This window comes from Topomyia yanbarensis, chromosome 1 (genome assembly GCF_030247195.1).
Source record: "Topomyia yanbarensis strain Yona2022 chromosome 1, ASM3024719v1, whole genome shotgun sequence".
NCBI lineage: Eukaryota > Metazoa > Arthropoda > Insecta > Diptera > Culicidae > Topomyia > Topomyia yanbarensis.
The window spans coordinates 33,074,374-33,087,760 of NC_080670.1; the positions used below are offsets into that span (position 1 = coordinate 33,074,374).

General features: G+C 47.9%; 1 protein-coding gene across 2 annotated transcripts; it reads left to right on the plus strand.

Annotated features, from left to right (window-relative positions):
* The first annotated feature begins 282 nt into the window (after window positions 1–282).
* LOC131677306 (uncharacterized) lies at window positions 283–7,674 on the plus strand. Of its 2 annotated transcripts, none has more exons than XR_009303322.1 (2): window positions 283–7,555; window positions 7,610–7,674. XR_009303322.1 is itself a non-coding variant. In XM_058957034.1 (2 exons), exon 2 carries the CDS (start codon window positions 794–796, stop codon window positions 7,226–7,228), a length of 6,435 nt encoding a protein of 2,144 aa, XP_058813017.1. In that variant the 5' UTR covers window positions 283–653; window positions 708–793; the 3' UTR covers window positions 7,229–7,667. The 2 variants fall into 2 exon arrangements, 1 of the variants encoding a protein (XP_058813017.1); XM_058957034.1 differs by having other exon boundaries at window positions 283–653; window positions 708–7,667.
* The last annotated feature ends 5,713 nt before the right edge of the window (window positions 7,675–13,387 follow it).

Here is a 13,387-nt window from a genome sequence, read left to right on the forward strand (position 1 = left end):
GACTTCCATGAAATGCTAGGAAGATTAAAATCTCCTAGTACCATGATCTCATCAACTGCGTTCGCGTCTTCGAGGATAGTAAAAAGTGAGCTGCAGTGTGCTTCAACATATTCGATATCACGAGCGCGGTCGGGTGGAACATACAACGCACACAAGTATAACTTACGGTCGCCAAGCTCAATAATCGTCCAAACCTGCTCTAGACAAGCCCAAGAAATATTCTCGACAGTTTTTGCCTTCAAACTGGTGTCAACGCAGAAACCGTCGAGCTGGCAACACTGCCTGACAAAGGCAACGCGTCCGCTTCAAAAGCAACACAACAGTGAAGCGCCGCGTCAGTGGGTGACAGACGTCATTTGATGACAGTGGAGATACGTCACCGAACTGTCAACGGCAAGACCGCGTGTTCTCGTAATCGGTCTATTCCACATTAGCCGTGAACGAGAACAGGACTGAACTAGCAAAGTGCTGAAAATTAAACAAATTGAAAATTTTAGTATTAAAGTGAAGAAAAGTAAAGATAGTAAAGAGTGAAAGCGAGGTTAGGAGTAAAGTATAGAATTAGATAGAAGTGAGTTAACTGTGCTAGAAGGAAACTCGCGGACGAAGCTAACCGCTATCTAGGGCGGAGAAAAGGAATAGCCCACCAAATTGTAAGGTACATTTACAATATAAATACGCTCACTAATTCCGAATTATAATTACAGTTGAAGCTAATTAAAATCATTACGCTGTCAAAACGGCCTTTTTCCTTCGCCCTACAACCTCGACAATCTTCAAAATTTGTGGTAAGATGGCCGAACAGACGCCAATTGGAGATACAACGGAGTTGGAACAAGAGGAGTCCAATTGTGTGGCCTGCCAACGTCTGGATAGTGCGGACAATATGGTCCAGTGTGACCGATGCGACGGATGGCGGCACTATACATGCGCCGGGGTGGATGCGAGTGTGATGAACCGGTCATGGGTGTGCGGTGATTGCACCTCCATGCAAGAGGATGCCATTTCATTGAAGAGCGGTTCCAGTCGTGCCAGTGCAGCGTCGGCGCTTTCCGTCTGTATGAGCCAGCTGGTGGAAAGGCAGCAGCTAGAACGAAAACGTGCGGAAATAGAGCTGCAACGCCGCCATCTTGATGAGCAACAAAAACTCATCGACAAAGTGCTGGAAGGAGAAGAAAATGGCAGCCATCGCAGTGGTGTTTCAGCGCGCAGTGCTACCAATGAAGCGGCTTCACCTACTTCAAGTAAGCGTCTTTCTACTCCACTTCCCCCCGGTGCCCCACTAGCATCATCTGTTCGTCGTTCGGTACCGGCGCCGGGTACACCCAGATCGGTAGCGCCACCGATGGTAACCATTCCCCTAGCAGTGTTGAAGCCGTCTGCGTCTCAGTCACCACAGGGAACGAAATCTGAGGATGCATTGTTGGAACTCAGGAACCGAGTGGAGCAATGCGAAAGGCGAGCAAAACCGACGCACGAACAGCTATCAGCACTACAAGCACAGTTGGAACTGTGCCGCAACCTACTTGAGGGATTTCAATCCAGTGCGGAAATGTGCGAACGAGTCGGACAACCGGAAGCAAGCAGTACAGTGACGGAGCAGCTACCAAAGCCAGCGGCAAGCCAGCCGCGCATGGAGAAGCAGACCGGCGCCACTCCCAAGGCGGGCCGAACGTTAGCAACTGTCCCGGAGGACGAACGAATTCGGTCTAAAAATGGTTCCGAAGCTGAAGCAGTAGGTGGAATCGACCCAATGAATCGTCGCTGGCCTGTGAGGGAACCGGTAAGCCATACTAGTTTGGCAGCGGTAAGTCAAACAATCGCAGCAACGGAAAGCAATCCAAGCTATATGGAACCCCCAGGTAAGCGTCAAGCCTTGAGTAATTATTCAATAAATGCAAACGAATACACTTCTCAATATTGCCCCACGACCAATATGTATGAAATTTCCCGTGAACAGTCGCGAAATTTCGCGCATCCGGGAAATAGTAAAATTCCTCCTGAAGTTCCCCGCGAGCAGCAGCAAGTTTTTCACGCGCGCCCGGGTGTAACACAAATACTAACTCTGCCCAAGAGTCAATATAAGAATAAAACCGATGAACGAATGCGTGATTCCCCCACATACCCGGTTGAATTCAATAAATTTCCCCTGCCCCCTCGTCTGTCAGAAAATGTGTATCAAGACCAAGTGATTCCCCCTCGAGCTCCAGGATGTCCAACGCAGCAGCAGCTAGCAGCGCGGCAGTCCCTGGCTAAGGAACTTCCCCGATTCTCTGGAGACCCAGCGGATTGGCCGATCTTTATTTCGAGCTATCGATACACAACAGAAGCCTGCGGCTTTTCGGATGGTGAGAACATGCTTCGCCTGCAACGATGTTTGTCTGGTTCTGCGCTTGAAACAGTACGTAGTCGGCTGGTGTTACCAGCAGCGGTGCCCCAAGTGATCGAGACACTTCGTATGCGATTTGGACGTCCTGAGTTGCTGATCAACGCTCTGCTACGCAAGGTGCGAGACATCCCAGCACCACGGTCCGACAGATTGGAAGGTCTCATCGATTTCGGGATGGCGGTGCAAGCGTTATGCGACCACATCGAAGCGGCGAACGAACGCGCTCATTTATCGAATCCTTCACTACTACAGGAACTCGTTGCGAAGCTTCCCGCAGATCAAAGGATGATGTGGGCAGGATATAAGCGTAGTTTTCAAGTCGTCGATTTAAAAACCTTCGGCGATTACATGACGTCGGTGGTGCAGGACGCGTCGAGCGTAGTAACCTTCGAACCTGAGTCCAGAAGGAACAACCCACGCGATCGTCCGAAGAACAAAGCGTTCGTGAACACTCACGCGATGGAAGGAGCAGTCAGTTCTGTACGGTCAATAAATGTGCCAACCGGCGCAGCGAAACAGTTTGACTGCGCACACTGCAGCAAAACTGGTCATCGAGTGCGCGAGTGTATTGCATTTAAAGCGTTGCACGTCGACGACCGCTGGAGAAGAGTCCGAGCTTTAGGTCTTTGTCAGAATTGTCTATTCAGCCATGGACGCAGGGCGTGTCGGATTCGTAGTAGTTGTGACATCGAGGGTTGTCAGTTCCGCCATCATCCACTGCTTCACTCTCTACGTGGGCCTCCAAAGGCTCCAGCATCGAATGCATTAGTGGCGGAGAATCACACCCACCGTCTTCTGACTTCGTCGACGCTGTTTCGGATAATTCCCGTAATCCTACATGGAAGCGACGTCTCGATTGATACCTTTGCATTCTTGGACGAGGGATCAGATCTGACACTAATGGAACATGATCTGGCTGTATCATTGGGTCTGAAAGGTAGCCCTCAGCCTTTGTGTCTACGCTGGACGGGAAACACTTCCCGCATGGAAAAGGAATCGCAACGCATCACTTTCGAGATCGCAGGTGAAGGACAGCAAAAACGGCACAAGATAGTGAACGCAAGAACGGTTCAATGTCTCAATCTGCCGAGTCAGAGTTTCCAGGTGGAAGAAGCAGCGACAAAACACGCGCACCTTAGGGGGATTCCGGTTAGCAGCTACCATAACGCAAAGCCTAAGATCCTCATAGGAATCGACAACCTACGACTTGCGCTACCACTTAAAGTAAGAGAGGGCGATGGTACCGGTCCTATAGCTGCGAGAACCAGATTGGGCTGGTGTGTCTACGGCCCGCGAGAAAGCGGTGACACCGAAGCTTATAATTTCCACGTAAGCAGATGCGATTGCGACGAAGAACTTCACGATACGGTGAAGCAGTTTTTTGCCATCGAAGAAGCAGGCGTGCGCCCGTCAAACATTCCAATGTCTAAGGAAGAACAACGAGCGCTAACTATCCTGGAAACTACAACCCGACGAGTAGAGAACCGTTTCGAAACGGGTTTGTTGTGGAAAGAAGACAATGTAGAATTCCCGAACAGCTACACGATGGCGGTACGTCGTCTAGAATGTCTCGAACGCAGAATGGATCGCGATCCGCTGCTAAAAGAGAACCTCCATCGACAGATGTGCGAATACGAGGCAAAGGGTTACGCGCACAGGGCTACGAAAGCGGAGATAGGTGCAGCGGACCCAAGAAGGGTATGGTACCTCCCGGTGGGAGCGGTAATAAACCCTAAGAAACCAGGAAAGGTCCGAGTAATTTGGGATGCAGCCGCCAAAGTCGATGGAGTCTCACTTAACAGCGCTCTTCTCAAAGGTCCGGATCAACTCTCGTCACTTCCAGCCGTGCTATTCCGCTTTCGACAGTATGGGGTGGCGGTCAGCTCGGATATTCAGGAAATGTTCCACCAAATCCGTATCCGAGAGGCAGATAAGAATTCCCAGCGCTTCTTGTGGCGCGCTTGTCCATCGGAGAAACCTACGATCTACTTGATGGATGTCGCTACCTTCGGGAGCACCTGTTCGCCAGCTTCGGCACAATTCGTCAAAAATCGGAACGCAGTACAGCACGCTGAACTGTTTCCTGAGGCATCGAAAGCGATCGTCCACGATCACTACGTTGACGATTACCTGTCGAGTTTCGGATCCGCAGAAGAGGCGACAAAGGTAGCAAACGACGTGCGATACATTCACGGCCAAGGAGGCTTCAAATTGCACAACTGGCGGTCAAATAGCAGCACGGTCCTCGAGCAACTGGGCGAAGTACCAGATGGAACTGAGAAGCAACTGAACCTGATCGACGGGTCGACAATCGAGAGAGTGCTCGGTATGCTTTGGAGCCCATCATCCGATGAACTGAGTTTCTCTACTCAAATGAGCGACGAGGTACAAACACTGATTCGCATGGCAACCCGACCGACGAAGAGGCAGATTCTACGTTGCGTCATGACGTTGTTTGATCCACTGGGGTTACTCTCGCCGTTTATCATCCACGGAAAGGTCTTGATCCAGGACCTGTGGCGCGAAGGTACGGATTGGGACGAACAAGTAGGCGATTTAGTCTATGCGAAGTGGCAGAGGTGGATCGAGATGATCAACCATATCGCAGAGATCCGAATTCCCAGATGTTACTTCCCCAACGCCACGAGAAGGACCTACCTCAGGGCTGAAATGCATGTGTTTGTCGACGCAAGCGAAGTAGCTTATTCGTGCGTTATCTACTTACGCACCTTCAACGAACACGGTAAACCACAGTGCAGCTTAGTAGCGGCAAAATCAAAGGTCGCCCCCCTGAAACCGTGGTCTATTCCCAGGCTGGAACTGCAGGCGTGTGTACTGGGCGTACGGTGGTCAAAATTTGTCAAGGAAAACCTCGGCGTCCCAGTTTCCAAGACGGTTTTCTGGACCGATTCCAGAACGGCGCTATCCTGGATTAATGCCGACCCTCGAAACTATCGACAGTTCGTGTCCTGTAGAGTAGGTGAGATACTTGAGCATACTTCGGTAAGCGACTGGAGATGGGTGCCTTCCAAATCCAATCCAGCGGACGAAGCAACGAAATGGGGTAGTGGACCGTACTTCAACCACGACAGCAAGTGGTTCCAAGGACCGCATTTCCTGAATCTCCTGGAAGCAGATTGGACCTGTCGCAAAGAACCGGTGATGGTTACCGTGGAAGAAATGCGTGTATCGACACTACATCACAGTTCGTTTGAACCAACGATCGATTTCGACCGATTCTCTTCCTGGGACAGGTTGCAACGTGCGACCGCATACGTTCTCCGTTTTCTGCACAATGCATCGAAGAAACAGCCACGATATAGTGGACAGCTACAACAGTCGGAACTGAAGGCTGCTGAAGAAGTCATCTTCAAGTTGGTGCAACGTGAACAATACCCGGACGAAGTTGCAGCGCTGTCAAACAAAGCGCCCAATGAGACCGGTCAAGAAGTCATCGGGAAAAACAGTTGCATCTACCAAATGATGCCGAAGCTGGACGAGAAGGGTTTGCTACGTGAACAGGGTCGAATCGCGGCAGTTAAGAACGTCGCCTACAACGTGCGCCATCCCGTGATTCTACCGAGAAGGCATCGCGTCACGGAACTTCTGGTGCATCGATTCCACCGCAACTTTCGCCATGGCAATGCTGAAACGGTCGTTAACGAAGTTCGACAATTGTACGCTATCCCGAGGCTTCGATTGGTGGTCAAGAAAGTGGGCAGAGAATGCCCGTCCTGCAAAATACGGCGAACCAGACCAATGATCCCTCCAATGGCACCACTGCCATCTGCCCGCTTAGCCCATCACGAGCGAGCTTTCACCTACACAGGGGTGGATTATTTCGGACCATTGCTGGTGAAGTTGGGGCGATCCAATGTAAAGCGATGGGTCGCACTGTTCACCTGCCTAACGATTCGTGCCGTACACCTAGAAATCGCCTACACACTATCAACAGAGTCCTGTATTTCGTGCGTCCGCCGATTCGTTGGACGGCGCGGGCCACCTGCCGAGTTTTTCAGCGACAACGGAACGAATTTCCAAGGAGCCGATCGAGTACTGCAGCACCAGATAAGCCAGGGACTGTCCGCAACGTTTACCAGTGCAAACACGAAGTGGAACTTCATACCACCAGGAGCGCCACACATGGGCGGAGCGTGGGAACGCCTAGTACAGTCCGTTAAAGCTGCAATGAAAGAAGCGTATTCCGAGGGGAAGCTTGACGACGAGGGGTTGCAGACGTTGGTCGTGGAGGCTGAAAGTGTCGTGAACTCAAGGCCTCTGACGTATCTGCCATTGGAGAGCGAGGAGACCGAGGCCCTCACCCCGAACCACTTCCTGTTGTTAAGTTCGAATGGGATGAAGCAAATGAACGACGAAGATGAAGGACCGAGACAGTTCAGCGAATCAGTTCGGTGTCGAATCCTGGGGGATTCCTGGGAGCACATCCAGCATCAGCTAGATGTATTCTGGGGGCGCTGGTTGGTGGAATATCTGCCGGTGATCCGCCGACAACCGAAATGGTTCAGCGAGACACCATCATTGAAACCAGGCGACCTGGTAATGGTCGCGGAGCCGACGAGACGGAGTGGCTGGGAGCGAGGGCGAATAGTTTGCCTGAAGAAGCATGCGGACGGCAGAAATCGACGAGCGGTCGTGAAGATAGGCGACAAGACTTGTATTCGACCGGTGACGCGGTTGGCTTTGCTCGACGTCAAGGAGAGTGGAGCTCCGGCGGACTCCGGACTACACCCGGGGGAGACTGTCAACGCAGAAACCGTCGAGCTGGCAACACTGCCTGACAAAGGCAACGCGTCCGCTTCAAAAGCAACACAACAGTGAAGCGCCGCGTCAGTGGGTGACAGACGTCATTTGATGACAGTGGAGATACGTCACCGAACTGTCAACGGCAAGACCGCGTGTTCTCGTAATCGGTCTATTCCACATTAGCCGTGAACGAGAACAGGACTGAACTAGCAAAGTGCTGAAAATTAAACAAATTGAAAATTTTAGTATTAAAGTGAAGAAAAGTAAAGATAGTAAAGAGTGAAAGCGAGGTTAGGAGTAAAGTATAGAATTAGATAGAAGTGAGTTAACTGTGCTAGAAGGAAACTCGCGGACGAAGCTAACCGCTATCTAGGGCGGAGAAAAGGAATAGCCCACCAAATTGTAAGGTACATTTACAATATAAATACGCTCACTAATTCCGAATTATAATTACAGTTGAAGCTAATTAAAATCATTACGCTGTCAAAACGGCCTTTTTCCTTCGCCCTACAACCTCGACAACTGGTATTAACCGCTACTAATACGCCGCCTCCGGTGGATTTTCGGCTATTGCTAGGGCTCCGGTCGCAACGCAACACTTCGTATCCAGTACCGAACACCAGACTGGAAAGCGTGTCATCGTTCAACCACGTTTCGACGAAGACAATGATGTCAAAATTCTTATCGGATATTGCAAGGCGGTATTGCTCGACGATTGAGTTGATACCACCAACATTTTGGTAGTATAACAGCAGCTTATCCCATCGTTGACCAAGGCTGGAAATCGAAGAGCTTTGAGGCAAGGAAGAGCTCACAGATGCATTGTACTTGCCTGAGGTAGGTTTACGGAAGACCCCTCGTCCCAACTCCACCACAGGACCGGGATGGCTGCTGGTCGCTGGCAGGAATGGCTCGACTGTGATGGGGGGACTAAGGGCTTCCTCACGACTGGCGGCAAGTGTGCGTCCCGGTGACCGAAGAGACGAGATGACGTAGGATGTATGCAACAAAGCTGGACTAGGTACCTCACGTAAACAGCAGCGGTTCGCTGGCAGGAGGAGCGGCATCTGGTGCTTATACGACACAATTAACGGAGAACTGGAATCGGGGAACATTTCAGCGCTTGAATTATTCTGAATGGATGGGTACTTGCCGCAGTAGGAAGTTTGGAAGACCCTTTCTCCACTCCCGCACACAGGACCGGGACGACTGGTGAACGTTGGCTGCAGTAGCTGGACTGTGGCGGGGGGATCGAGGGCTTCCATAATACAAGCTGCGGTGCATCCCGGTATCCCATTAACGAAATCTATCCTGCTTTGGCTGGTCGAAATTGAATTCACGAACGAATACTCCAGTGGGCCAAGTGGACGCTTTGAGTGCAGTATCCTTCAGCTCACTCGGAAGCTCAACTCGGAACGAGACGAAATTGAGTTTTGTGAGATCCGTGTCTTTTTTTACCAACAAAATTGCTTTGGGTGTGTCGCTTATACCGAGGCATTCTTGGGTCATAGCAACAATCTCCTCCACTGTATGGCTCGGGTCGAGGCGACTCAGATAGACCCAGAACTGATCGCGTTCATCAGAAACTGTTCTGATTTCTCGCTGAATGGCTCTAGTACCACAGACACCGGCTGCAGTGGCGCGAATTTTTGCATCATTCTCACGACTTCGTTTTGGAGTGGGCAGGTCCCCCGGAAGTCGCTTCACAAACAGCCCCCTTTGATTTGAAGAGCCAGAATTAGCCGGAAAGTGAGTCTCAATGCGGCTCGAGAGATTTGAGACGACCGCGTTTAGATTGTCTACTGCCTCACATAACTTGTTTGTGTCCACGATAGGAGCAGCGGAATCGGGTTGCTGCACCCATGTGTTGAAACAGCAAACACAATCGTCACACAGCCAGTACAGATTCTTATTGAAGCTAGACATTAAGTCTAGTGCAGATCGCTGCATACCAGGAATACAAGTGCGGTGGAAAACCGATCCGCAGCGGCCTCGGCATGCAATTCTCTCAATCCCATTAACGGGAGAATCGCATGACTTGCAACTCATACTCATGGTTGCTTTCAACCCGCCCTATGACCAGCTTTTTCGATCTCGTCTCGCTATGCGCCAAATTGGAATGTGGGGAACACTTTCCGCTGTTCACGTGCAGGTGGCGAAATGAGCGCGTATTTTTGTGGGGAATTACACACTAGTCACGGGAATGTAAACAATGTCGCAAATTGAGCAAAATTATTGCACAAAATACTCCATTCCTTGCGACAATTTTGAAAAACAAACACAACACCGTCCAGGAGATAACTTCGGGGAGCAATTATCTTCGATTTCAACGGAAGTAAGATAAGTATTTCACACAATTAAAAACACTTTTAGGCACAGAAGACTGACAAGTGCAGTACGTCAGTGAACCAAACAATACAAACTGTAAACTATTCAGCTAATCCCAATCGTTATTTCGCAAAAAAAAAGTTCCTGGGAATCGACTGAATCAGTACTCCCTTCGCAGTTTAGCCCCATGCAAAACTAACTCAAAGATCACTTCGTTAAAATTTTAATAACTTATCTTACCAAAGCTGGATTTATTCGGAGTCTTTGACAAGGTTGTAGGCAATAAAGTTATCTTTATTGGTTTCACTTGTGATAAACTAATACATAGAGTACCACCTAGCGATGAAAATGCGAGCTAGTGATTTTTCTTAATGTAAGTTATTGAAAAATCAATTACAAGAACGGGTTCTCCGGTGCCGATACGCTCGGCGTCAATACCCTTTCTCAGCAAACGATGCACTCGGCTGTCAGAAAAGTGGAGACCGACACGAACTGAGCAGAGGATTTCGCAGTTTCCCTTCACCTTTCCTCCTTGACCGCGTCCAAACATAGCGAGCGTATGTGTGCTGTAGCTAGTATGAGTGTAACACACAAATGTTATCTCACTCGCATACGACCTCCGATTTTGCACTCGGTTCAGTTTACGTTCGAAGACAAATGGGGCTGGCCATCGAAATAAATTAGTTCACTTCCATTGTCAAAGAGGTGGAGATTTTAACGAAAATTGTTCAAGATTTGCGGCTAGGTGCATGAAAGTTGCGGGAACCAAACAAAAAGGAGTTTCAGTCAGATAATTAAAAATCAGATTTTTCCGCGTGCGTGTGTATTTTTATAGTAAGGTTTAATAAGCTTCAAAAACCACCTCTTTCTTATGCACCATCTCGGAGCCCCACTTGAACCATGAAATGGCTCGACCTTTAAGCCTTTTAGCTATCGACTCTTCTCCTGCTCTTGTCTCCATCTATTACGTCGCCATTTAGCTCTCGTTCCAGAGAGCGGTTTAGATGCTGATTCCATGAGCTATTTAGCTTTTGTTTCCGTGAGTTATTCAGCAAATGTCTCTGCATTTTATTTGACAAATTGCTGATCTGGTTATGCATGGACCTCTCAAACTGACTTATCTCGTTTTGCTCAACCTTTCGACAACCGTGCACACTTAAATTCTATTACCTACTAGTAGGAATAATTTTAATCTGCTGTTCTTGTTTCGCTGACGGAAAACAAGGGAGAGGGAATGATTTTTTTACTCAAAATTAATTGTGTGTAGTTTAGTCCTCTTTGGGGAATATTTAATTATTTGTGGATAAAACGGCTTCTGTATCTTTCGTTGTTAGTTGAAATAGGATGCACAGATTTCAGAGTACCTACTGCTAAGTAACGCAAGCTCTCCGTGTGATATTTTAGTGACGAATTGTTCAGAAGTTTCAAGTACCTTTTTCCATATTTCCATGATCCCAAAATAAAAACCTCAATTTGAATGACTCCGTTTATTTTTATCCCACCATTAAATTAAAACACCAAAAGACACCTCGACAATCATAAATCATCATTATTTTCAGCACATGTGGCAAAAAGAAGCAGCATGAAGGGGCGCCCAAAATTCGCAACGCCCCACCTGCATGGCCGAAGAGGGCGTGGGTGTCACCGGGCCGAGGTTTTACGCGATATCGCTTGGCTCTTAACCCGCTTATGGATGGCACCGCCGCGGGAGCCCACAATCGTGTGGTTTTCCGCATGGGTTTCGGTGAGTACGCGACGGGCTCAAGATTTATCGGTCATTACCGCGATGGGTCCTCTCATCGAACCCAAGCGTATGTAGAAGGGTGATGGAAGAGGGGAAAGGTAATAAGCTCGGCTGCTCACCCCACAGATAAAAATATATGAGTTTGCCAAAACTGAGCGGTCACAATTCACGTCACAGCGTACGGTTAGGGTAATGAGAGCTAGACAGTTTCGCTGTAAAAATGGAAATATTGCCTACTAATGGCAATAAAGAGGGCTTGTTAATAAATTTTAACATTACTCCGACGACCGGGCTGAGTGGCCATTTGAATATGCCTTCTAACGGCTGTTAATCAATCACACCGAACCCGAGCGAAACATTTTTGAAAAGTGCCGTTTTTTTCGAACAAGAATGCGTCGAGAGCAAGGTGCGAAAGATTCGATCGTAAAATTGTTATTGCTTTCCACCGAAATGGAGCTGTTAACCTTCAGTGCCCATTAAACTGCAATCGACCTTGTAAAAGGTACATCTGAATGTGTTAATTTTGTTCGTTCCGAAGATGGATGGGTTTAGTTGTTGCTGTTGTGTGTCCGAGCTATCACTGGCAGAGCTTCTTACTCCCATAACATTTTCACCGGAAGTCTGTAAACACTGGCAGCCATCGTCGTAAATCTGTCCCACCAGCAAGGATTGCAACATCCCTTCCAGACGCGCACTAATCACCACCGTTCGAAGCGTCAGGCATGGAATATTACCAGCTCCCGGAGCTGGGGGGTCTATCTGGATCGAATACATCTTATCGGTCATTTGGTCGGCAAGGGGGGGAGGTGTAGCAGACGCGGGAACAGACAAGTTTCCGTTCAACATGGTTTGGGCGTGTATTTGTGTCTGTGTGTGTGCTGCATCTTTCCGCACGGTGGCATCATGGGCGATGACCTGGAGGACGCTCATGACAGTAATGCAGCATATTGCCAATCTGCATCGAACATGGTACAAAGTGATACTACACCGGCGGGTATTTAATGCGGTAGCATAGATTCGCCACAAATCAATCATTCAACGGAGGGGAGATGAAAGCGTTAACTTGGCACTTGTCATAATGCTGCCGTTCGTTGATTGTGTTCAAGATGTATTGAAATAATATATTTCCTGCGTTTTCCTTTTGGGTCATCCGAACTGATGCGATTTTGATGTGAATGATTAAAATAGCTTAAAATAAATTAAATTTCTGACGATATTCAAAGATATGAAAGATTTTTAGTAATATGGTACTCACAGGAGATAAAGATTTTGAAGAATTTTCTAGAAAAAATATTATATAAGTAAACTTCAAATCTCTCGGCGATTTTATCCTTTGTAAAGTAGAATACTAAAATAGTTTTAATTTATTTTTGATGACTCATCCAGGCTAATAACCCTAGTCTCACAGCATGCCTTTAATAGTATAGGGAATCTCATTCGTAGTTTGTTGATAAATTCGTTTGAACGAGGGCAAAAAGGCATTTGTGTTAATTACACATATTTCTTGTTTCTAAAAATGAAATCTTAATTGAACGACCCAATTGATCATTCCAGAAAAAAAACACGTGAACACGGTCTCGATGTCGCACATAGTGTGCGACGATTCGATTAGTGAAAATGTTGCACGGTTGTTGCGACGATTAATCGTAACGATGATGCTACACGTCCCTTTTCCCCTACCTAACGTGCTTTGTTATCGTTGGAAGGTTAAGTGGCATCACACATCTGTTCACATATAATAAGATAAGTTGGGATGAACGGGCGGTCGGAAAGCTAACTTCTATTAAATTATGCACGAAATCACCGTGTTCTCTGTGATACGTGAATAACATACCACATGCGGTAAGCACAGCTTGGGAAGAGAATGTTATACATACTAGGTAAACGTGCCTTGGTTGGTGCTCCTAATCGGGTGGGGGCTTTATTATTGGTGTACGCTATTAGATGCTAAATATAGCAAAGAATGTATCATAAAGTAGTAATTTTTTTTTTGAATTCGTGGATACTGCACGATCCAGCATTAATTTTTGAACCAGCTACGGGATTTAAATATTTTCGTGCTCTATTTTGTTCAATTTAGAGTGGCAAACTTTTAAAAGCTTTATGCATTATTTCACAATATGCAACCAACTATCAAGCGAACTTTAACATCCAGCAGCAGG